Below are 24,640 nucleotides of genomic sequence, written 5' to 3'. Positions count from 1 at the left end.
TCTGCTGGGCCGAGAATTTGGGCCAAGAATCCGGGCCAAGAATCCCAAACACGAAGTCTCTTTGGTGTTCGTTGAGATTTTATTTTTTAACGATATTGTCATGTTTTTCTGAATTAGTATTTCCTATTTGAAGTAAATCTGTGACCAGATTCCCACATCATGCTAAAGCACAACATATGTAAGAGTCAGTTCCCAGGTTGATAAAAGTACCAAAGGCTGTTATGTATAAGCAACAAATTCCAAACTTCCCTGTTATCACTTAAGAATTCTACCTCTTGCCCAGATCACAGGAAAGCTGTCGCAAAATCAGAGAGACTCCACCCTAACATATGTGGGGATATTTTGATTTTCGATGCAAAGTAGATTGTTTGCTGGAATTCTTGTAACCCTTTAATATCAAGTGAATGATTGATTATGTACTATCAAGTCAGTGTCAACTTTTATTGACCACATAGGTAGATTTTATCCATGATGATCCATCTCTAACATGATGTTTCAGGTCTTCCAACAGCACACCCATCGCTACTATACCTGAGTCCATCCTCCTTGCTGCTGGTTGCCCTCTTCTTCTCTTTCCTTCCACCTTCCCAGCGTCAGAGTCTTTTCCAGAGAGCTGAGTCTTTGCATAATGTGTCTGAAGTAGGATAATTTAGGCCTGGCCATTTGAGCCTTGAGTGAGAGCTCTGGGCTGATAATCAATTTGTTTCTTTTCTTGGGTGGTCCATGGTATTCTCAGGAGTCTTCTCCAACATCGAAGTTCAAAAGCATCAATACTTTTCCTATTCTGCTTCTTCAGAGTCCAACTTTTGCTTCCATAGAAGGTCACTGGGAAGACCATGGCTTGCACGATTCTGCTTTTTGTAGGTATAGACACATCAGGGCATCTGAATATCTTTTCTAAGGACTTCGTGGCTACTCTACCAAGTGCTAGTCTGCAGCTTATTTCTTGACCACTTGCTCCTTTACTGTTCATGGTTCATCCTAAAAGGCAGAACCTATCCACCACTTCAGTATCTTCATTGCCAGTTCTAATGGTGGTGGTTGTATCTGTTGTCATTAATTTGGTCTTCTTTATATTTAATTTTAGTCCCATTTTTTCACTCTGCTCCTTGACTTTTATTACTAGAGCTTGCAGTTCCTTTTCATTTTCGGTTATCAGAAAATTTCATCAGCGTAGCACAGGTTATTGATGTTTCTTCCTCTAATTTTAAAACCATGCTCATCTCCTTTCAATCCAGCTTCCCTTAATATATATTCAGCATATAGGTCGAATAAATAAAGGAAGAGTATACAGCCTTGTCTCACTCCTTTGCCAACCTGGAGCCATTCTGTTTTGCCACGTTCTTTCCATACTGTGCCTTCTTGACCTGCATAGAGGATTCACATTAATTATATCGATAAATCTTGTTAAAAAGAACTTTGAGAGAATTGTGTTTGGAATTAGTTAGTGGTCAAAGTGTGTGACAATGTGGCTTGTGTGATCCAGCCATTGTGCACTATGAGCCATGGGATTTTTGTTTTGTTTTGTTTTACGGGATATGCAAAGCCAGCCAGTTGAGGCTTAAATGACTTTCATGGCTTAGGGCAATGCATTAACCCAGTCATGTGTGTTGGGTTGCATATGGGAATGACATCTCACAGCAGATACGACTAAAGGGACATTCACGTTGCATCAACATTTTCAGTGGAATTAGTTCAAATATTTCCTAAAATGAGAAGAGGTGAATTCAGCTACGGATGTTTTTTTTAAAATGTTCTGTAATTGTATCTTTGGACAAACATTGAGGAGGTTGTCTTTCAACTCTTACCTATTAGGTATCTCCGCATTCTGGAAAGGGTAATTTTAGAGGGTGTTCCTCACAGTTGGTTATTTGGTAATCATTTAAATCTAGGGTTGGAAAGATTGTGGCAAGTAGCAGAACGAGTCATTTTATAAAATTGGGAAATTATACAGATGCCCAATATTTTGTTCCGGAAATCTGTAGCAAAACTTTATAGCAAAATAAAAAGAAGTATGTATCAAAATGAATGGATAACGGGCTTTTCGGGAAATCTGGTTTGAAAGCCGACATCTCCTGGCTGCTAAAAATCCCAGCTGTTTCCAAATCTCAGTTGCACATGCGCGTGCACACACAAACACCATTTAGAGCTTGGTAGAGTTTTTAAAAAATATATATATTTGGGCTGTTGATTGTTTGGGGTTTTATTAAAAAATGGTAAGGAACAAAAATTGAGGGTGAACTAGGGACATGTCTTATGAGGTTACGTGTATGGACACTTCACTGTACAAAATGGGAAAAGTGTGGAACCAATATTTTTTAATGTCTTCGTAAATTACCTGGAGGTAGGATGAACATTGTGGTATCCAAGGCTGTTGATGATTTAAAATGATTCTGGATAATTGCATCAAAAAGGAATTTAAAGGACTCCAGAGGAACCCCAAACAGGCTAATTGGGTATCGAAATGGCAAATGTAGTTCAGTGTAAAGTATAGAACAAGGTATGTTGTCACAGAATATCCAACATTTGCATTTACATTGATGAGATTTGAGCTGGTAGTGACAGGCGAGGACTGATTGGAGTGACGGCAGACAGCTCAACAAAAAAATCAAGCTACTGGCCCATTACTCTTTTTTTAAAAAAGCCAATTCCACGCTTGGCTTTAGGAGGAGAGCTGAAAATAAAGCAGCCAACTTAGTAATGCCATTATACAAGTCCACTGGGAGAACACCCTTTGAATGCTGTGTATGGTTATGTGGTCACTGCATCTGAAAAAGGATTGAAACATGGTAAAGATGCAGAGAAAGGCTGGTCCCCTGCGAAGAAAGACTATGCTATCTAGGTGACTGGGGTTTTGTGGATGTTGTTCTTAGCTTGGCATAAAGAGGAATAAGGGAAATGTTACATACAATCACAGGTGCATCAAAAATGTTACTTGAACAAAGTTTTCATTTTCTCATAATGTTAGAATTTAGAGTCCTTCATTAAAATTGAATGTGGGGCAATGTAGGACTGATAAGGAGTAGCAGTGTTTTTCAACCTTGGCAACTTTCAGATGGGTGGACTTCAACTTCCAGAATTCCCCAGCCAGCAGGGGAATTGTTGAGTTGAATTGTTGAAGTCCACCCATCTGAAAGTTGCCAAGGTTGAGAAACACTGAGTTAGAGCATTGCAGAAAGTATAGTTATGGATTTAGCTACCATCAGATGTGGTGATGGAGACCAGTTGAAAAGGTTGAAAAGGAGACTGGAGGAATTCATGGAGGACTGAGTTTTCAAGGACTCCTAGACTTGTGGCTCTTTATTACCTCCAGAATCATAAGCAGTATCCCATCAGTAATAGCTGCTCAGGAGCAACAGTGGAGGACAGTTACTGTCTTCCTATCTCTGAGCTCCTGAAAGCATCTGCTTCCCTACCCTCTGCCCCAGAATGCTGGTCTGTGGGACCTTGGCCTGATCTGGCAGGGCTCTTTGTCTATTTCTTAATGATCAGTTTTCTTTAGCATTCTCTCTCGCTTTCCTTGTTCCACTGCAGTAAGTTCATTCATTTGCTGCTTCTGTTTTCTTCTGTGACACCCAGGCAATTGCTTTTAATTGATCTGTTCAAGTTAGCAAAGGGAGTTGGTGTCTGCTTAGACATCCTGCAGCTTCTCTATGTGTCACTTACAATGCAAAAATGACCTTTCTCTCTCCCTCTTTTTTGCGTATATTTAATAAACTTAAATTTCCAAGGCTGAATATTGAAAGTTCAAATAGCTTCCTGACTTTTCGTTTTTTAGCTAGTTTCCACTCCACTGACTTCTCAAACTGTAACTACCTCTTGGCAAAATATTGAGGAGAAACTGGGCCTTCAGTGGAAGCTCTGAACTCTATAGGTGCCAAGGAGTAGCATATATTGAGGATCATTCTGATCTTCTCACACTGCATGGTACTACATGGTAAACACTACATCTGTTGAGCCTGTGCCTGGGATGTTTCCAAAATGTTTTTCTAGATTGCCATTGTTCCTTGTAGATTGCCATTGTTCAAGTATCAGCTACCTTTCTCAGATCTCTAGAAGTGAACCATTCATACAGATCCATCTTAAATTCAGTGCGCAGTTATGATGGGAGTGTTGAGACAGCCTGTTTCCAGGCGCTTATGGCTGACAGAGCTCTTGATAAAACACTGATCAATACACTATTGATAATGTGCTGTAGGATGACTGTGTGGATGGCATGGCTTTCCCAAAGGATCCATCCCTGTCTTGACTTCTAAACTATTGAAAGTAGTGTATACCAGCTGATTGTTGTTACTAGCGCTACTTTTTATTTTATTTTACTCGTATACTCCTCATTCTTCCAAAGTAGAGAAATGCATAAAGTATTTTTTCAGTTTCCCAATAATAACATAAATAAAGATTCCTTGACTGCTCTGGTTCTTCTGTTAATCTGTATATAGGACAATCTCTACTAGTTTCTTTTGGGCTATATTTGGTCTCTGAGGTGTATGTCAGCTACAAAGTTGTTCATAGTTTCCACTGATGTTCATAGCTCTTTAGCCAATGGCTTTTCAGCCAATAAATAAAAATGTACACATATAAATAAATGTAAATATATTTTTAAATGGCCAGATCCTCATGACGTTGCCAAAAATCTCATAAAGTTTGGCAATCTGAGACACAACTTCTCTGTTCTCATCCAAACTCTCATAAGACTTTAGCATTTTCTTAATAATTATTTTGGTTTGGACAGCATAATGCGGTATGTTGCATTGTGCCCACAGGGGCCATGTTGCTTCCTGTCCCAAAGGATTAAGGAAGGCAAATACACAGGAGGATTTTTTTTTTTAGCAGCACATTCAGGGATGTTTCACACTAAGTTTAATTTCAAGCAAGAACCTCCAAATTTCTTGGAAGATGTCTCTATCGAAGTGCCCTTAACTGGGAGAGTGCACTTGGGTCTTGTCTGCTTAATGCTTTTATTTTATCTAATTTGTTGTACACGCTTATGGCTTTGTATTCTGCGTTTACATGCTTCCAGGAAATGGAATACACGGTAAGAAAAAAAAAGATTGATAGTAAATGGAATTGGCTTCATAGAATAATGATTCCCAAAGAGAATGAGGAGGCCAGCAGAGATGAGGGGTTGGGACCCGTGTCATCCCAAGAACTTCAACTCCCCCTTTTTCCGGCCAGCATAACCAAAAGGATGGTGGGAGTTCATCAGTGCCTGGGGGGGTGGGGGCACCCTGTCTCCTCCTCACCTAGTTAGTTGGAGTGCCAGGGTACGAAGGAAGCTACACCTGACTACGTGACAGCCAAACTAATGACTGAATGAATGGGATGCGCTTAATCCAGGAACTTTCATACGTTGTTAGCGCTGTGCCCCCCCCAACCAGGAAGCAGTGTTTTTAGACTCCCCAAAGATGATAAAACTAAATGCCAGAATTCCCTCTATCAGACCCTTCAGATGACAAGGAAGTCCTCATTAGTGGCAGCCCAGCATCCCATTTGATGAATACAGTCTTAAGGTTGATTTTTGACAGAGTGTGTTACAAGGCTGAGAAAGATCTTGTCATACTTTGTGTTCAAAGCCAAATGGTGCAAAGGTGAAATGTTTTCTCCAACACAGTAGTGGGCAAGTTTAGGTATATAACATGCATCAAACATGTTTCAAGCTTCTATAGCCCTTAACAGGATTAAGAAAGTGGGATTAGGGAATAAGGAGAAAGGATCTTCGTTCTACTTACCCTAACAACCTTCTGTGCTTCCCTAAGTAGGGCTTAACTATTGCAATTCTAAAATATTGAATATAGTCTGCATTTCAGGTAAGTTTCTTAGCTTGCTGTACATGCAGATTGGGCAGTGGACTGGGTTTCTGAAATCTTCTCTAACCTGTCTTTGTTTGAGTGAGCTAACTTGAAGGATGTGTCTTATTATTATTTTTTCCCTGTAGTTTCAAACATATTTTTGCTAGGATAAATATACTGACTTTGAATTGTGTCAGGAAAGATAGCTGGCTAAAATACACCCAGCAGAGAAAAGAAACTTAGGTTTTTGATAATGGCTATTATTATCATTCAAAGAAAAGAGGCAGATTGGATTGATTTAAATCCAGAGAATTGAAATAGGTGGTTTGTGTCAGTGGGAAAAAAAAACTTTTCAACTGGAAACTGAGCTTTCCAGATGTCTTAGATTGTGGCTCCCAGAATTCCCATTGGCCCTGCTAGTTGTAAATTATGGGAGTTGAAGCCCAACATATCCCAGTTGTGTTCCAGTTGGGAAAGGCTATCCTAACCAGTGGTGCAGATTGGCCCACTGGAGCGTGCCGATTTACGAATAGACAAACATTAACACTACTGTTTCATTTTTTCATGCATTTGCTGCATGGCATGGGTATATTTTGACCTGGGGGTGGTTAGCATCCTGAAGATGCTCCCGCACATTAAGACCTTTTTAAACATCTATGTCTTGGATTATATTTTTATTTAAGAATATTGTTTTATTGTATATTATGATTATTTATTCTAGTTTTATTGGAAACCGCCCAGAGTCACTGTTTGAGTGAAATGGGCAGTGACTAAATTTGAAAAATGAATGAATGAATGAATGAATGAATAAATATTTTACAAGCTTCCCTCACTTGTCTTATTCTGCTGTGTCTTGAGTTATTTATAAAAATAATAAAGGCGGGATTAAAATAAAATAAAATAAATACATACATTTCCATATGACGTCAGTCTTATGACCGGTAACTGTAACAATTGTCAAGTCCACTCTCAAAAAATAAAACCTGTGTAGAGAACAATTTTCTTTTTTGTTTCCCAATATTTTGCATTCTGCTTCATTCTGTCTTGGCTGAATTCCTATCTCTTTTTGCATAAAAGAAAGTACTTTTAAAAATGGAGTTAATTTCTTTAAAAATACATCTCCCTCCCTTGGTTTTGAGATGAAATATCACTGGTATTTATGAGGCGAAATGCTCCGTGACCACCTCCAGAACCCTTCAGGGCGATTTCACTTGCAAGCTGAAGTCTTATTTCTCCAAGATACCCGACTCTGAGTAAGGATAGACTATGATTATCTTTTTTGATCAGCAACTGGAAATTCTTAGCAAGCAAACATTGTTCAGCTTCTGCTGGAAATATCTGCAGAGGAATCTGTGTTCCTGCCATCCTCGCAAATCGTAAAGTTTGCCCCAGTTACCTCGTTCTTGCTGGTTAGTTTCTTGGCACTAGTTTATTTTTAAATGGTAATGATCCTGTCGTATCCATAGCCTTTTATATGCTTGCAAAGATGTTTAACTCAGGGTTAGGTTGGCTAATGCGATTTAGTCTTCCATCTCTAAATGTCAGCCCTACATGGTAGACTTAAGAAAGCAACGCCATAGGTCAGGACTACTTTCATTGCAACAGCTATAGTGGCAGAATCTGGTAAGTCTGAATGTGCTTCCCTCACTTTACCTTCGTGTGAACTAAGGAGGACCTTGTCTGAGACGTTTTGTACGTTATTTCCTTGGCCTGGGCCCAGCGCCCCCTTATCGGACCATCGTATCAGTAGCGTCTCTTCCTCCTGCCCTTCAGAGCCATTCCCCATTCCCTCTACGCTAAGAGTCTTCCTGAGGATTCACGACATCTACAGAAGGCCATTTCCTATAAGGATGACCCATATAACCATTCAAAGTAGTTTACATTCACATTTCAAAATCAGTTAGTGTAAGTGCTGATTTTGGCATCTAATTGGGCAGTGAATTTCAGAAATCTGCCACCATCCCTAGCCAGCACAGGATTATGAGAGTTGGAAGACTAACGCATCAGGAAGGTACCAAGCTGGAATAGCAATTTTCTTTTTCTAACTGCTCATACCAGGAATTTGATTGCATGCTGGCCGCTTGGTTTTCATCTGTCATTCTTTTTCAGGTTTTACAGTTCATTTCCCCCCACTAAAGCATTCATTCCAGGACTGTGTGCATGGCACGGTCTTACAACTATTCCTAGATCTGTTTGGCTGATCAGAGGCACAGCTGCTGAGCAAACAGAAAAATACAATGGCTGAGCGCTTAACTTTCTCAATGTGCTAATCATGATCGTATTAATATCTTGTCTTGGCAAAAATGGAACATGCTGCAGGTTTCCATCTCCGGGTAGAACTGATTAGGCAGAATTTATACCAAATGTTCACTTGACTGGAACTTGGTTGTTCTTCATCTTTTCTCTCTTCTTTTTTGTTTGTTTGTTTTGTTTTCTTTAAGGCCAAGCAGCTGGAAGAAAAGGAGAGAGAGCTGAAGAAGCATGAAACTTACTACAAGGAACAGCTGGCCCGCCTGGAAGAGAGGGTGAGAGAGCTTATTTGCTTTTAATGAAGGTGACTTGCTATGAACAAGTGATAGGCCCTTCCTCTTCTGCTAAGTTTTCAATGCGCAGAACTGATGTGAAAAACACTCTGATGTTGGCCAACTTTGCTTTTGGGAGGAAGAACCTGCTCCTGTCCTCATCTACCAGCCAGAGAAAGAACAGCTCCTTTAAAAGTGTTTCTCAACCCCCTTTGCTGTAAACTAGACTGCTCCCTCTGGCAGGGATCTCTCTCTCTCTCTCTCTCTCTCTGTGTGACAGAGAGAGAGAGAGAGAGGGAGAGATTGGAATTAGCTCAGTAGAAGGCAAGATACGTTTTTTTTCAAACTTAAAAAAAAAAAGAACATTGTAAATTGTAAAGCAGGTCTGCAATAAACATTTGGTCTGTTCTAGTGACCACCTTAACTAGTTTCTGTGGGTGGACCTTAACTGTTGAAAGTCATCTCAACTTTTAGAAGCCTTGGAGCTTTCCCAAAGAATACAGAGGTTTGTGCAAATTTCCCAGGGAACAGAGTTCCCAAGCCATCTGAGTATCCAGCCATCAAAGGTCTGGCTGTCCAGACTGACATATTGGATTAGTTTGACCTAATCCAACTTTTCCGAGTATGATTTTCTGGTGATTAATTCCAATATTGCACCAAAGATTGTTTTACTTGGCTCTGGAGCCTTAAAGAACTTGAGGTAGCAGAGTGGAACGGCTGCTCTTCTCCTTTGTTGATAATCAGGAAGAAGAACAGAACTTTATTAAGGCCATGTAAAATCCTACAAATGATAATTTATGAGCTTTGCAGAATGCTTCCTCTGGCTCTTGGTTACACTGTTTTCAAAGAGAGACGAAGATTTAAAAACAACACAAGGAAGATGGGGAGAGAAAAGGAAATGTGTTGCTGGGAGAAAGCATGTCAGAAACTCATTATTCCTACAATATGTTAAATGAATTTTGGCATATGCTGCAGCTCATTAAATTAGCTGCAAGAAATTGAAGATTGAACCAACATATACCAGGACAAAAAAAAAAAAAAAAGCGAGGTCTTGTGTCCCGTTGAAAATAATACTCAACAATTCACGCATATGGAAAATAGGAACCCTACTTAATAGAGTCAGATATCTACCCAAGATACTGTCCGACTCTGATTTCTGGGAGCTTTCCAAATCTGAAGCAAAAGTCTTTCCAAGACCTGTTGAGAGAGATCCTTTTAACTGGAGATGTGTAACATGGAACTTGCCTTTTTTGTCACACAGAAAATATGTTATTACGTGTGGGTAATCTACAGTTAGATTCACAGTCTAAGACTGGTGGAAACTTAATAATTAAAGTCCTAACCAAGGACCTAAGAATTATTAAGGTAGTGCCTAAGAATATAGGCAGTTCCAAGCAGGGTGGTGGGTTTTTTTTTTTGGTAAAATTAGGGTATGTATGTATGTATGTATGTATTGACTGACTGACTGACTGACATTGGAACAAACAGCCACTGATTGCTTTGTATAATCAATTATTTGCTTCCTCAGAACTTGGAGACTTTGTCTTCGTTATCACTGGCCATTCACAAACTGTTACACTCACCTTACCTTCTAAGAAAGCTGAGACTCTAGAATGCAATTCCAGTGAAGTTGGCCTTGAACTCCCAGGTTTCCCAGGGTACAGAGGCCATGCTTGCTGCAAATAATGACTGCCGTATTGTGAAACATCTGCAGGGCTACGGTTGTAATCTAGAGAATTGTGGAAATTCCTAGATATGTCAGCAAATCTGGGAAGTCCCAGGCTGGGATCAGTTGATCTGAGGTCTGAAATACGTGAATGGATCAAGGTCTCTGCTGTGATCGGTGTATCTTCAGTATTCCTGACCAGAAGCTGTGCTTGCAAGACGTAAGACAAGCAGAAAACATAAGGAAGCACAGAAGCACTGATTATTTTGGCTAAGAAAGTTAGCTTAACCCTAAACTAATTTTCAAGATAAAGCACCTTGACTGCCAGGTACCTGTTGTATCCCTATCTCAGAGTTCATATAATTAATTGACTCTTTTTTATTGCTCCCCCCACATTAGCAGTTCTATATCCATCTTTCTCTTCACTAGAGTTATTACTGCAGCCATTGATAATAAAGGCAGATGACAGCAAAACAGATTAGTGTCAGTGAGGTGCGCCTTCTAAAGCCGAATTACTATATATACACTCATCATCATCTGACTGCTGTCACATCGAAAATATTTCAGAGGCCGAAGTGAAGACCTTGTCAACCTTTTGGTGAGGATTAATGCTGGACCCAGTTGCTGTGCATCATGGCAACTTCAGAGCGGACGCATAAGTAATTCTACTGTCCGGGAAAATAGGCATCAATAAATATGGCTCGTCTTCTAAATAAATATACCCTCTTTAATACTGAATGAAAAAACAGGTTCCCTGAGTATAGCTGGTAGTTGTCGGGCGGCAGTAGCCTATCTCGGTTGTGAATTACTGCGCACACCGATGGAATAGTTGAACACCAGAGTTAAAGAATAACCTTCCCACGCAGTAGATCTGTTCAGGCTATAACCTTGTTATTTAAAGCTTCCCACGTTCGACTTCAAGGAAGATTCATTCATCAGCTCTAAAGGGACCTTTTCCTCTTCAGACCCAAAGAAAATATGAGCCGGTTCTCTTGATTCAGGCTGGTGTCGCAGCAGTCCCCAGCAGCATACAGAAATAGACACAATAGCCAAGAATGGAATTGTTGGATTTGCTTTTTGGTCGTGTTGAATGAAAACCGACTAGCTGACAGCAGAAGAAACTGGTTCTAATGCGTTGGGAGCTCATAGTGAGTTAATTGCCACCCTTGTATAGGAAATGGCAAATCAATGGGAGAACAGATTGGAATAATGAAGACACTTAGAATGAAAACGCTCGCTTTTCTTCCAGCGGGAGACCTCAACAAATGCACCCAGATACTCCATCATTTTGCTGTGTCATTACTTCATTTCCAAAGTGCCAATGCTAAAAATTGAAGAAAACTGACAATCTGTCATTACAGAGTATTATCTCTCCTTCCTTCCCTCCCTCCCTCCCACCACCATCAACACTCTGCCTGCCTGGCATGTTTCAAAACTGTGCACATGCAGTTGAAATGAAACATGTCATCCATGTTTCACATCTATACCCAAGAATGTATATAATTAGAGCCAATGCCATTCATCAGATAATCTATTGGATGTAGATCTGAGAGATCTGTGTAAAAAACCCTGCTCACTTGTTGGTCCATTGGCAACTGGAATTGTCTGCGGTTAAAAAAAGAGGGAGGGAGGAAGTTAAATGGACAGGCTCCTATCCTGTAATGAATCCATAGATGTCAGACGCCAAAACCACAGTGTAATAGGATTTAAGATACAGTGCAGAAGCTTAGCGTAAACCTCTGGAGTCAGCCTTCCTTTCATGTGAAAATGTGTACTATGGAAAGACATGCACATAATGATCATTTCATAGGGCAAAAGGCATACATCTTTAGTCCATAATCCCTGGAAAGCCCATGCATGAAATCAATAAACTTAAGCAATTTTATCTGTAGTCTTCCATCACTAAGTTCATCCAAACATTTTCAGAACTCGCAAGCCCACCCCAAATTGGTACCTGAGAAGGACAGCCAATTAGCACATTTATTTCAGCCTGTCCCTGAGATGCCAAATAAGGTCTGCTGTATTTTTCTCCATTTGTCCCACTGGTGGGAACAGGCCCTTTAAGTGCCTCAGTACCCTTGTTTCCATGATTTTAGGACAAGCCCTAAAGGATTGACTCCTTTTGTTCCAGTCAGTCACACGGCAGATTCGTTTTGTGTTTTCCACGTGTATCTGAAACCCATTGGGCAGACACATAAGAAAAGGCTTTTTTGTGTGCATGGTTATTCCATGGTTATGAAACTCCTTGCCCCAGGCAGACAATCAGGCAATATCCTGGCTGGTTTTCCATTGACTTTGGAGATACATCTGTTTCAGTTAATTACTTTGGCCATTGACCAAAACTGGTTTGTTCTTATTTGTTCTCCTGTCTCCATCTCAGTAAGCTTCATTCTGGTCATTGACCAAGCCAGAAAAGAAAAGAAGACAATTCTGAGACAGAAAATAAGGAGCAAATGAATAATTATAACAAAACTAATAATTATAAAACTGATGTGCTCAGAATACAAGGTATTTTACAAAGAGTAGAGCAGAACATAGCCCAGAGAAACACAATCACATTGGTTGGACAATAATTACTGTAAATAAAATGAATCTGGGTGGCCTGGAAATCTGACTAGATGGGCCGGGCAAGGTTAGCTGTAACGAAGTTTCTTTATAATAAGGGCAAATAGCAAAACTTGGGTTAATGTTTAGTAATTCCTTGGCCACAGGGGCAAAGTCCTTGCTGAATTGTAATATCCCAGAGTTTCCCCTCAAGAACAGCTGTTGGAAGGACATTAAATCTTGCCAGAAGTAGGGCTGTTCTGAATTTTGCAGCCATTATTTGGCTTAAATATCTTGCTGGCTTAAAGAAAAGGGGAGCAACTACTCAGGGACATGTCTTTGGGTAGGGCAGCCAGATCTTATTGGCTGTCCAGAACTTGACATGCTCAGGACAGGAAGCATCATCAGAATTACTTCAGGTGAGAAACCATGGCACTTTAACTTACCATGCAGTGTCCCATTCTAGGATGAAACAAAGTCATCAGTTAAAATTAGGGAGGTCAAGCCCATGGGGAAAAAAAAAGTGGTGTTAGCCAGTGTGAGAAGATGCATGTCCAAATATAGTCTCAGTTGGTCACATCAGCCTCACAACACAGTGTTGCTTTGTCTGTATTTAGCTTGCATATGTTAGATTGTTTACTAAAATGGCTGATATTTTTAAGTCATTCATAGTATTTCAGTGTGGAATTGCAACATGTATAAGCTGTCTGTATTACAGAAACATATAGGATTATAGACATATTAGTAAGAGCCCCATTGGGTAGTTTGCCTAATGCTCTTAGGTAAGTTCTTGCATGATAAGAAAAGTTACTTCTTGACTCCAGTGTTTGCTTTCCGTAGCCCTGCATTCTTGTATGGGTTTCCTGAGTGTAGCTGTGCTGCTCAATGCTGATTTTTGTTTAGCCATGTTCTTCCTCTCCACCCTTTGCTTCCCCATCAGTGAAGCATGAGAATCTTGGCACACTTCCTGAAGTGGGAGATGTATTGATTGCCATGGGAGGAAAGAAATAGTGCCTCTATTCATAAAGACCAATTCTGGAGGCGGCAGTTGCAGCGTTGTTTCAGACACTGTGAGCAGGGAGACCGTTCCTGGTGTGGTTTGACTTTTAAGAAGACTGGGGAGAAAAAAAAATGGATTTAATTACAGTATTGATCTTTGAGCACGAGGGAGCCCCAGCCAACAAAGTGTGACAGCCCAACAACAAAATGTTGTGCTGCTTTATAAATGGCAGTGACACAGTCTCATGAGTGAAGTGCTCATGCTGGTTGGGCAGCAGGACAAGGAGACCAGGTATCAAGCCCTTCACGGAGGGCCCATTCAAGGAAGCGAGAACTACACAGATTCAGTCAAGTATTTTAAGGCAAAGAGGAGGGGTAAAGGACAGAATTTTGGAAACTGTGATTGGAAGCCCTCTTTTATTAGTGAGTTCATTAAGGTGGAGTCCTTTTGAACATTTTGAATCTCTTCTTCCTGGGCTTTTTGCAGCCTGAACTGAGCTGCCACTTACAGTGAGATAGCTACTGCTTAATTCCTCTCCTACCTGTTGGCTGTTTTGGTCTAACATTCATCTTTCCCAGTTTTCCCAAAATCTCTCACATCAGGATATTTGGCCCTTTCCCCTGCTAATCTATTAAGGAAGTGATTTTCAGTCTAAATAAACGCTAAAAAATAACTCCAGGTAGGCAGTCAGGCAGCAGAGATGTGGGGGCTATCTAGTGGATGATGCCAAGTATCATATATATATGATTATCTTTCTGCTGGACAGAATTCCTGGATATGTGAGCTCCTGGCTCTCAGGGAACTACTTGATTCCCTTAAGGCCAAGAGAAGCTGGGAGAGGCAGAGCGGGTGGTGACAGAAGCCTCTGGGGAGAAGATAGAGGCACCTGACTCCTGTTGTGATGCTTTGGCAGTCATGGAGAATGAGGCTGCCTGGATAGGATGAAAAAGATCTTAGAGGGGTCCAGTCCATGAAGAATGAACAGATATCCTTGTTGTGCAAGTTTCTGGGTGATGTAGGAGGGGCTCTGAGTAATGGTGAATTATTAGAGGCATAAAAAGACAGGTGGTTGACCAGTATGTCAACCACATGGTGACCTGCCTGATATAAAGATGGCAGATGTCTCCACTTTCTCAGTATCCCTGTGTAGGGGAGGATCTAATGCTTGTGGTGATGGAAACACCAGGGATGTGAGAGAAAGGAGTCTGACAGACCCAGAAGCCGAATTTAGATTGTTGTTGAAGTCTGTATCACCAAGAGGTCTGTCTTGGAAACTGTATTTGTTCCTTTGCAGGGCCACTGGAGTTGGCAAAGTTGAGTAGTTCAAGTGAAGAAGATGAGATGAAGTTGCTGGGAGGAGAGGTGTAGATTGATGAGGTGTGGCCTTTTGGTCAAGCCAGGTCCATACAAAAGTGCCTGTGCCTGAGCTGGCTTTTTCAGGAAACAGAGAAATAGTGGTAATGGGAGTTGGCATTATGAACGAAACTGACAAACTCAAATTTAAATAAATCCCTCAGACTTGAGAATATCTTCCCAAACAAGCTTTAACTCTCTTTAATGCTAGATTTGCCCCTCATCCTGAAAAACTCTTAATTCTTTGACAATTTGAGCCAAAGAAGTAGGGTAATTTAGGTAGATTTATGCTAATTGGCAACTTGTAGGCTTATTTCAACTTGCCCTACTTAGTAATGCTCCAAGTGTCTTGGGACTGCTGCTTCCATGATCTCCATCCAGTAAGGGCATGGTGGAGATTATAGTCCAATGCTCCTGGAGGGCATTACTCTGGAGAAATAATTTATTTTAGGAAAAGAATTGGCTGCCTTTAGGATTTAAGGTGCACCACAGGGGTTACTTTCTAAAGGTACTTCCAGGCGGCTGGGTTGTCTTCATGAAGCATGTTTGGATTCATGCTCTGAATGGGCAGATGTTTTCTTTCTCTCAACCCACCCCCCATTGATTTATATTTATATTTCAAGATAGAATCTTCAAGGCGGTGTTTCATTCAAAGCATTGGCTTACTGCCTAGGCTGTCAAGGAGTGTTAACCTTCAAGTGAGGTTTGCTCATAGACTGTAAAGCTTGGAGTTGATGGCACATCCTATTCCAAGTAATAACCAGCATTGTTCAGCCTGCTTGTTGCGGTAAATAGGATTTTGTATTATGATGTGTCAAGGTTTTCACTGCAATCAAATTTACTAGACACTAAACTGTTCTCTGCCGAGCAGCTTTAGTCTGGATTTGGGGGCTCACGTTAATCTTGTTGGTAGGAAATCCTCATCTTGGTTTGGTAAAGGAACTATAATTTAATGATCTCCTTGCTCTCACCCATCCTCGATTCTGAGCCCAGAAAGGAAATACTGAAATCCCCCCTCCAACCCGGGTGTGAGCTCCAGCGCTTGAAAAAGGAGATCACACACCATTCTGCTTCCGAGCCAAAGCACTGTTTGTGTGCCGGTAGTTTACTGTAGAAGCCATGCATGTTTCAGATTTCCCTGCAGCTGGATTGATCTTTTCAGAGATTCAACAGGTCAAGAAGCTATCCAGCAGATAGTTTCTTTGAGAGATTTGGGCTTGCAAATCCTCAATTGTGGCTGCAAAATGATGACGCCCTAAATATTACTAGTTGACTGACTGACTGATTAATTAATTAATTAATTAATTAATGGAGATTTTATGCAGCCTTGCTCAGGCGTCTCTAAGCAGCTTAGGAGAGCGACACAGCAAGTAGCATAAGAAAAATACAGTGATCATCCAAATAAAAATGACAGTAAATACCCTTTTTTTAAAAATGGATTATGTGCCATCAAGTCGTTTTTAACTTCTAGTGACTACATAGATAGATTTTCTCCATGATGATCTATCCTTAGCCTGTTCTTTTAGGACTCCCAAGGGTGCACCCATCACCACTGTAACTGAGTCCATCCACCTTGCTGCCCATTGTCGTCGTCTTCTCTTCCACCTTTCCCAGCATTAAAGCTTTTTCCAGAGAGCTGGGTCTTCGCATAATGTGTCAAATTATCCTATCAAAGTAGGATTATTTGAGCCTGGCCCTTTGTGCTTCAAGTGAGAAGTCCGGGTTGATTTGTTCAATAATTTATGGGTTTGTTTTCTTGGCTATCCATGGTATCCTCAGGAGTTTTCTCCAATGCCAAAGTTCAAAACCGTCAACACTCTTCCTATCCTGCTTCTTCAAAGTCCAGCTTTCGCTTCCATAGAGTGTTACAGGGAATACCATGGCTTGCATGATTCCAATCTTTGTAGGTATAGACACATCACAGCATCTGAATCTCTTTTCCAAGGCCTTCATGGCTGCTCTACCAAGTGCCAGCCTGCAGCTTAGTTCTTGACCACTTGCTCCTTTACTGTTGATGGTTGATCCTAAAAGGCAGAAACTAGCTACCACTTCATTGCCATTCTAATGTACCTATTGTTATTACTTTAGTTTTTACATTTAATTTTAGTTTTATTTTTTTTTACCATGTTCCTTGACTTTTATTATGAGAGCTTGCAGATCCTTTGCATTTGCAGCTTTCTGAGTACAGTAATCAGCATAGCACAGGTTATTTATGTTTCTTCCTCCAATTTGAAAACCACATTCAGCTACTTCCAGTGCAGATATTACATATGGCACACATTAAATAACCTACAAAATAAAGGCAAGCAGAGTTAGTATGCTTGTTCTCCTGGGATCACATCTCATGAGGAGTACCATGTCTATTTATGAGTGGCATACTTTAAGAAGAATTTTAAGAAGAACATCTTCACACAATTCTACCTGGAGAAGATAACAAGGGGCTGTTGTCATAGGACTAAATCCTATGAATAAAGGCTGAGGGGTTAATATCTATTTAGCCGGAAGAAGACTCAGGGTTGTGTGGGCAGACTTCTCACCATCTTGTGCCATCCCACCAAATGTTCCAGGCCTTCAGGACATGTGGGGGGAAGGTAGACGGATACCGCTGCATTTCACTCAAGCAATGTTCTGACAGCCAGAAGCATCACAGCATTTGAATATCTTTTCCAAGGCATGCCATTTATAACAGCAGCCCCCTCCTCCTGATTGTCAGAGAAAACATTGTCACAAACCACCACACTTTTATATCAGGAAAGGGGTCATCCTTGCTTCTTGGAGCTAAAAGAGGGGCACCATAACAGAGAACACTCACTTCCAAGCCCCCACCTGTCTTACATCCTGGTTGGTGAGGATTTGCAGAATGGTCTCTGCTGGATGATTGTTGGGCAGGCAAATTTGACTTGGAGTAGATGGTCTTGTTTCCATTATGTATCAGGTGTCTGCTGATAAATGATGTGTAGAGGATTGCATAGATAACCTTGAAAAAGGAATACAGGAAGATAACAGTCCCTGGGAATGGAGTGTTGGGTCCATGGAGTATAAGAAGAGGCAGAGGAAGACTAGCAGGCTTTCAAAATTCTGTTATAATACTCTACAAGAGTGTCTCAACCTTGGCAACTTAAGATGTGTGGACTTCAAGTCCCAGAATTCCCCAGCTAGGGTGGCTGGCTGGGGAATTCTGGGAGTTGAAGTCCACACATCTTAACGTTTCAAAGGTTGAGAAGCACTACTTTACAACAATAAAGTAGCATTCCTGTAATACTTCTGTCTGTTTCCTGACCTGGCCTACCTCAAAGGGCTGACATAGCCTTTGGAAGGGTTCGTTTCTCTCACTGAGAAATAACATGATGATAATCTGTTACAAAAACAAGGCCAACCAACCCAAAAGAGACCAAAGTTGTTGGGTAAGTAGACCAGGAAAGAAACCAAATATAAGGTTTTGAATTGGAGGGAGTGTGTGTGTTGCTCTTGAGGTGCAGCAGTTTCTGAAATTCTTTTAATAGTGGCTTCCTACTTTCTTCAATGAAAGAAGGAAAGCAAAAGGCAACAGTGATAGGGGGAGATATGCCCAATTAAATGCAAAATTCCAGAGGTTAGCCAGAAGAGATAAGGAATTATTTTTAAACAAGCAATGCGCAGAAGTGGAAGAAGACAATAGAATAGGAAGGACAAGAGACCTCTTCCAGAAAATTAGAAACATTGGAGGTAAATTCCAGGCAAAAATGGGTATGATCAAAAACAAAGATGGCAAGGACCTAACAGAAGAAGAAGAGATCAAGAAAAGGTGGCAAGAATATACGGAAGACCTGTATAGGAAGGATAACAATATCGGGGATAGCTTTGACGGTGTGGTCAGTGAGCTAGAGCCAGACATCCTGAAGAGTGAGGTTGAGTGGGCCTTAAGAAGCATTGCTAATAACAAGGCAGCAGGAGACGACGGCATCCCAGCTGAACTGTTCAAAATCTTGCAAGATGATGCTGTCAAGGTAATGCATGCTATATATGCCAGCAAATTTGGAAAACACAAGAATGGCCATCAGATTGAAAAAATCAACTTATATCCCCATACCAAAAAGGGGAAACACTAAAGAATGTTCAAACTATCGAACAGTGGCACTTATTTCACATGCCAGTAAGGTAATGCTCAAGATCCTGCAAGGTAGACTTCAGCAGTTCATGGAGTGAGAATTGCCAGATGTACAAGCTGGGTTTAGAAAAGGCAGAGGAACTAGAGACCAAATTGCCAATATCGGCTGGATAATGGAAAAAGCCAGGGAGTTTCAGAAAAAGATCTATTTCTGTTTTATTGACTATTCTAAAGCCTTTGACTGTGTGGACCATAACAAATTGTGGCAAGTTCTTAGTGGTATGGGGATACCAAGTCATCTTGTCTGCCTCCTGAAGAATCTGTATAACGACCAAGTAGCAACAGTAAGAACAGACCACGGAACAACAGACTGGTTTAAGATTGGGAAAGGAGTACAGCAGGGCTGTATCCTCTCACCCTACCTATTCAACTTGTACGCAGAATACATCATGCGACAAGCTGGGCTTGAGGAATCCAAGGCTGGAGTTAAAATCTCTGGAAGAAACATTAACCATCTCAGATATGCAGATGATACCACTTTGATGGCTGAAAGTGAGGAGGAACTGAGGAGCCTTATGACGAAGGTGAAAGAAGAAAGTGCAAAAGCTGGTTTGCAGCTAAACCTCAAAAAAAAAAACTAAGATTATGGCAACCAGCTTGATTGATAACTGGCAAATAGAGGGAGAAAATGTAGAAGCAGTGAAAGACTTTGTATTCCTAGGTGCAAAGATTACTGCAGATGCTGACTGCAGTCAGGAAATCAGAAGACGCTTAATCCTTGGGAGAAGAGCAATGACCAATCTCGATAAAATAGTTAAGAGCAGAGACATCACACTGACAACAAAGGCCTGCATAGTTAAAGCAATGGTGTTCCCTGTAGTAACATATGGCTGCAAGAGCTGGACCATAAGGAAGGCTGAGCGAAGGAAGATCGATGCTTTTGAACTGTGGTGTTGGAGGAAAATTCTGAGAGTGCCTTGGACTGCAAGAAGATCCAACCAGTCCATCCTCCAGGAAATAAAGCCAGACTGCTCACTTGAGGGAATGATATTAAAGGCAAAACTGAAATACTTTGGCCACATAATGAGAAGTCAGGACACCCTGGAGAAGATGCTGATGCTAGGGAGAGTGGAAGGCAAAAGGAAGAGGGGCCGACCAAGGGCAAGATGGATGGATGATATTCTAGAGGTGACGGACTCGTCCCTTGGGGAGCTGGGGGTATTGACCGACAGGAAGCTCTGGCGTGGGCTGGTCCACGAAGTCACGAAGAGTCGGAAGCGACTAAACGAATAAACAACAACAAAAACTTTCTTCAATAAATATGACTTATTCCCAATTCTTTACATTTCTCATGGGCACATCTAAGGGGATCTAGTCCTGTTTCCAACGTGGAACTGCAGCCAGAAGCAAACCAGCATTAGTTTCTGAATAGTCTTCAGGGGCAGCCCCATGTAGATCCAGTTGTGGTAGACCAGCCATGAGAGACTGTTAAAGGCTATGCCTAGCGCACATTGTTCCGTTATTCCTCTCATCCAGTTTTCCGCCCTACTCCAAATGCTCAGCAAGCATCCCATGCCCTCTGGGTACGCGGCCTTCCCTGGGCTGCTTTTGCCCCTCTGCTTTCTGCCATTGTTGCTGCCTGAGTACATATGTTCCCCCCCCAAAAAAAGTTCAGAAATAGAATGGAAGATGAAAAATCTCCGCTCTTAATCAGAACTGCGTGGGGATACAGAAGGGCGTCCTCAGCAGCTGCTTACCCCTGGAGACTTTCCAAAAACTGATTTGGTACGTTTTAAAGCAGGGATATAATTTGTTTTTAATCAAACTACCTTGAGATAAGATGAGTTCTGCTCTCAGTCTAATTAAAGAAATAAATTATGTAGGGTGGTAGAGAATTTCCTCGGGGGGGGGGGGGCTGGGTATAGGGTTAACAGGGAGAAGACTGTAATTTTAATATAGGTTTTTTAGATGTTGATTTTAACTCTCAGCCGAATTCTGCATTTTTGAATGATTACGTGCCATCAAGTTGGTGTTAACTCTTAGTGACTGCATAGATAGATTTTCCTCAGGATGATCTGTCCCCAGTCTGGTCCTTCAGCTGTTCCAACATTTTCCTCATTGCAGCTGTAATTGAGTCCATCCACTTTGCCGGGGGTCATCCTCTTCTCCTCTTTCCTTCCACCTCTCCGAGCATTTTGAATGATGCTGGTACTCGACACTGTTGGAACAAGAGAAGCTGCACATCTGCATGAGTGAGTAGCCAGTTAGGAGAGCAAATTCCACAGTAAGGGGAAAAAAGAAAAGATAAATAGCCAGTATTAGCCTTCCAAACCGCTTTAGACTACAGAGAATCAGTTCCTATTTAGTAGCTATATAAATATTCTAACCCTTTGGAGTCTTGGAAGATAGAACTTTTGATAAGAGTTTGTGTTTCTGTATCAGTGTTTCTCAACCTCAGCAGCTTTAAGATGTGTGGACATCAACTCCCAGAATTCCCCAGCCAGCCATGCTGACTGGGGAATTCTGGGAGTTGAAGTCCTCACATCTTAAAATCGTTGAGGTTGAGAAACACTGTTCTCTATTGTACTGAAGAATTAGAGCTCTTTATTCCAAGCAGTTTGTCCCAGTATTTGATGGTTTGGAAATACATTGCTTTCCACTTCCTTGTCTTTGTGACTGCCTCTAAAGCGAGAAGGGAATCACGTAATTTGAGAAAAGATTCTAGCCTTTTAAGAGGTTATGGACCCTGCAGCTGAGTCAGTCCTTGTGCACATCTCCCGACACATTCTTGAAGATTGCAATGACAATATCGAACAACAGGGAGAAATGAGGAATTGGACTAATTTGAGTGAGAAATGCTGTTGTATGACCATGGGACTCCTAAAGCATAGCTTTGAGGGATTGAAATGATACCTTCAGAGAAATGCGTAGGTCTTCTTGAAACAATTTTAAGATTGAACTTCACTGACTTTCTTACTTGCTGTGACCAGAGCTCAGTTTTGTAGGAGTGAGTAACCTGGGGCAATTTTGCAAATGAACCGCAGGCTGGAGGGTAGCCTCTAAGCAGTACTGTCTCTTGTCATTTTCACTGATTTAACTTGCGTGAGTGTGGTGGACATTTGCCCCAGGCCCTGTCTCACACGATGACTTTTCTAGATCTCTGACCTCATTACTCACCTTTGTTTTCACTGGATCTAAATGCCTGGGTTTGCAAGCTTCTGAGAAAGGAACTGTTGCATGCATTTAGAAACGTGAGACCTTGCAATTTGGGAAGTAGCATTCTGAGATTACTCCTTTTTTTGGAGATAATTATCTGAAAAGGTTTTTTTTTTTTTTTTGGAGGGGGTGGATCTCTGGATCAGTTACATCCTGAATAATCAGCCAAATCCAGGTACTCAGGGTGGTCTCAGCATTACCTCTGTTGCTTTGTGTGGGGTGACTTTTGCTAGGGGTGGGGGGAATGTGACTCTTGGCGGGCCCCAGTCCTATTTACTACGGGATCCTTCCAGCCGAATTAGGTGATGTCAGTGCTGTCTCCCAATAGGAATTTCTTCAGTGGTCAAGAACAATCAAGTTGGATTTTTCAAAACTAGACATGGATCAGATAATGACATGGCTGGTGGCGGATGTGATTGATTTGAGTAAAGACAGAAAAGACAAAGCCACAGTTCTATCACTGGAGATAGAAGGAGCTTTTGATAAAATCTATAGGCTGTATGCATATCATACCTTCCCTAAATTTTTTTCTCCCAAAAGATTTATAAAAAGGGTCCAGATTCTGTACGCAGCTCCCAAGTATAAGATGAAAATTAATGGTCTTTTTTTCATCTAATTTGTCACTCCGTAAATACCCACTCTCTTTGCTTTTTCCACTGGTTTAGAACCTGTAACTTGTACTATTGGGTAAGATCACAACATCCATGGTTCTTTGTGTCTAATGTGGACAACTCTATAACATGGTGCCAGAGAGGAGTTTGTCTTGTCTTCTCATAGTGGTTTAGGATCGCACAGGTTTAAGCCTTGCTGCTCTTTAATATATGGATGAAATCCATTGAGTAAGTTCATCTGGAAATGGAAAGCTGCATGTCACTATTTTTTGCCTTATTCTGGTAAGTTGGTGGCAGCAGTAAAGTGTGCCAGGCTGTTACAACAGAGAAAGCCAATGACCAGAAGTTTAGTCCAGACAAATTGGAGGGGACTTATCTCCTCGGGAGAGCACAATCTATCTGTCCAGCAGAAGCTGCATCATCTCTTCTCACTCTGGGTACCCATTAGTCCTTATTAGTCCCTCATCCCATAGAAGTGGCGTCTGTGGCCCAGACTCTTTCTTTGTTTAGGCTGGCACACCAGGGAATACCTTCCCTCGAAATCTGACTTAGCAATCCATGCCTTCATAACCTATTTCATCGCTGCACTGTGTTTTCACTGAAATTGGTTGGAAATTTCAGCTACTATTCTGGAAAGAGTTCTAGTTGGGATCATGTATAATGGACGCACAACACCGGAAATGGGTTAGCGTGCTGGTTCCCAGTCTGTTCCTAGGACAAGGACCTCGTGGAAGTTTTGACCTTCACAGCTTGGGATGATCTCATATTTTTCTCATAACAAAACAGTGCCGTCGTAAGTTGGCTATGGAAGTATGGATATTTAGGAGCAAAAGAATTTTTGAAATGCCAACTCTGTTGACCATTATCCATTACACACTTCCAGAGAAAAAAGTCCTTCACGGAACCCGATATATTCTGGTTTTGCTTTGTTAGGATATAATAATTTTAGATAATGGGATTTATTGACAATTACGCACAGTTTTGGACTCTAGGGGCCATAAATTACTTTCTTCCCTACATTCATTATGGAATGAAAAGCTAAATTCCGCTTAGCAGTTAGTGAAAATGAAGTTGTAAATTTTTTTCCCATCCAAGTTCATGGGTCCCCTGAAATTTATCCAGACCCCAAAGGGTTAAGAACTCCCATTCTAGCTCATCTAGTACAGCTCCTTATTGTCGCAGGGATGGCAACCCTTTTGCAGTTTTCCAGACACACCGATGCATTCAGTCTTGTCTGCGGTGCCACAAACTCTTTGCAACCTTATTTCAGATATTGATAGCTATGAGCCTCGGGGTTCTAAGATCTGAACAGATGGCTTTGGGACCATTCTGCAGATACAGTCAGCCTGGCAATTCTTTCTACCTTAATGCAATTGCCTTCAATTTTCCAGGATTTGCAGGAAAGAAAGTTTTAACGCATGCTGGTGACAACCCTAGAGCAAATACTGTTCAGGGATGAAGAGAGTTTTGGCTTCCATCTTGTCCACCATAGTAGTTTTTATTTATTTATTTATCTATCTGTCTATCTATCTAATTTATCCCTGCCCATCTCTTCCCGTCAGAGGTCTCCTCCCATTTTTCAACTTTTTGCTGGAAATTCCTGTGTTTTTTAAAAATTATTTTAACATTTAAAGGGTAAAATAAATGATTACATAAAAGGAGTGAGAAAGGACATAATGGATGGAAAATTGAATATCAGTAAATAGAGATTTTGCAATTGCCATAAAATTTAACATTCATTGTTTCATCAAACAAGACTCATTATACCATCTTGATTTTTTTTAATCCATTCAGTCATGTCCAATTGTCGGAGACTGCCTGGACCAGACCCTGCAGTTTTCTTGGCACGGTT

General features: G+C 41.1%; 1 protein-coding gene across 2 annotated transcripts in view; it reads left to right on the top strand.

Annotated features, from left to right (window-relative positions):
- The window catches only part of CHCHD3 (coiled-coil-helix-coiled-coil-helix domain containing 3), a 282,436-nt gene that overhangs the window by 126,858 nt on the left and 130,938 nt on the right, over positions 1-24,640 (top strand). For both annotated transcript variants that reach the window (XR_010068335.1, XM_063308933.1), the window contains exon 5: positions 8,231-8,314. Coding sequence is in view for 1 of the 2 variants with exons in the window: in XM_063308933.1 (XP_063165003.1) it covers positions 8,231-8,314 (84 nt within the window). In the remaining variant the exon portion in view is untranslated. The remainder of the gene's footprint in view (positions 1-8,230; positions 8,315-24,640) is intronic.

The sequence above is a fragment of the Candoia aspera genome, chromosome 7 (assembly GCF_035149785.1).
Source record: "Candoia aspera isolate rCanAsp1 chromosome 7, rCanAsp1.hap2, whole genome shotgun sequence".
In the NCBI taxonomy this organism is placed as follows: domain Eukaryota; kingdom Metazoa; phylum Chordata; class Lepidosauria; order Squamata; family Boidae; genus Candoia; species Candoia aspera.
Note: the sequence above shows the minus strand (reverse complement) of the source record. Positions and strands in the feature narration are given on the sequence as shown.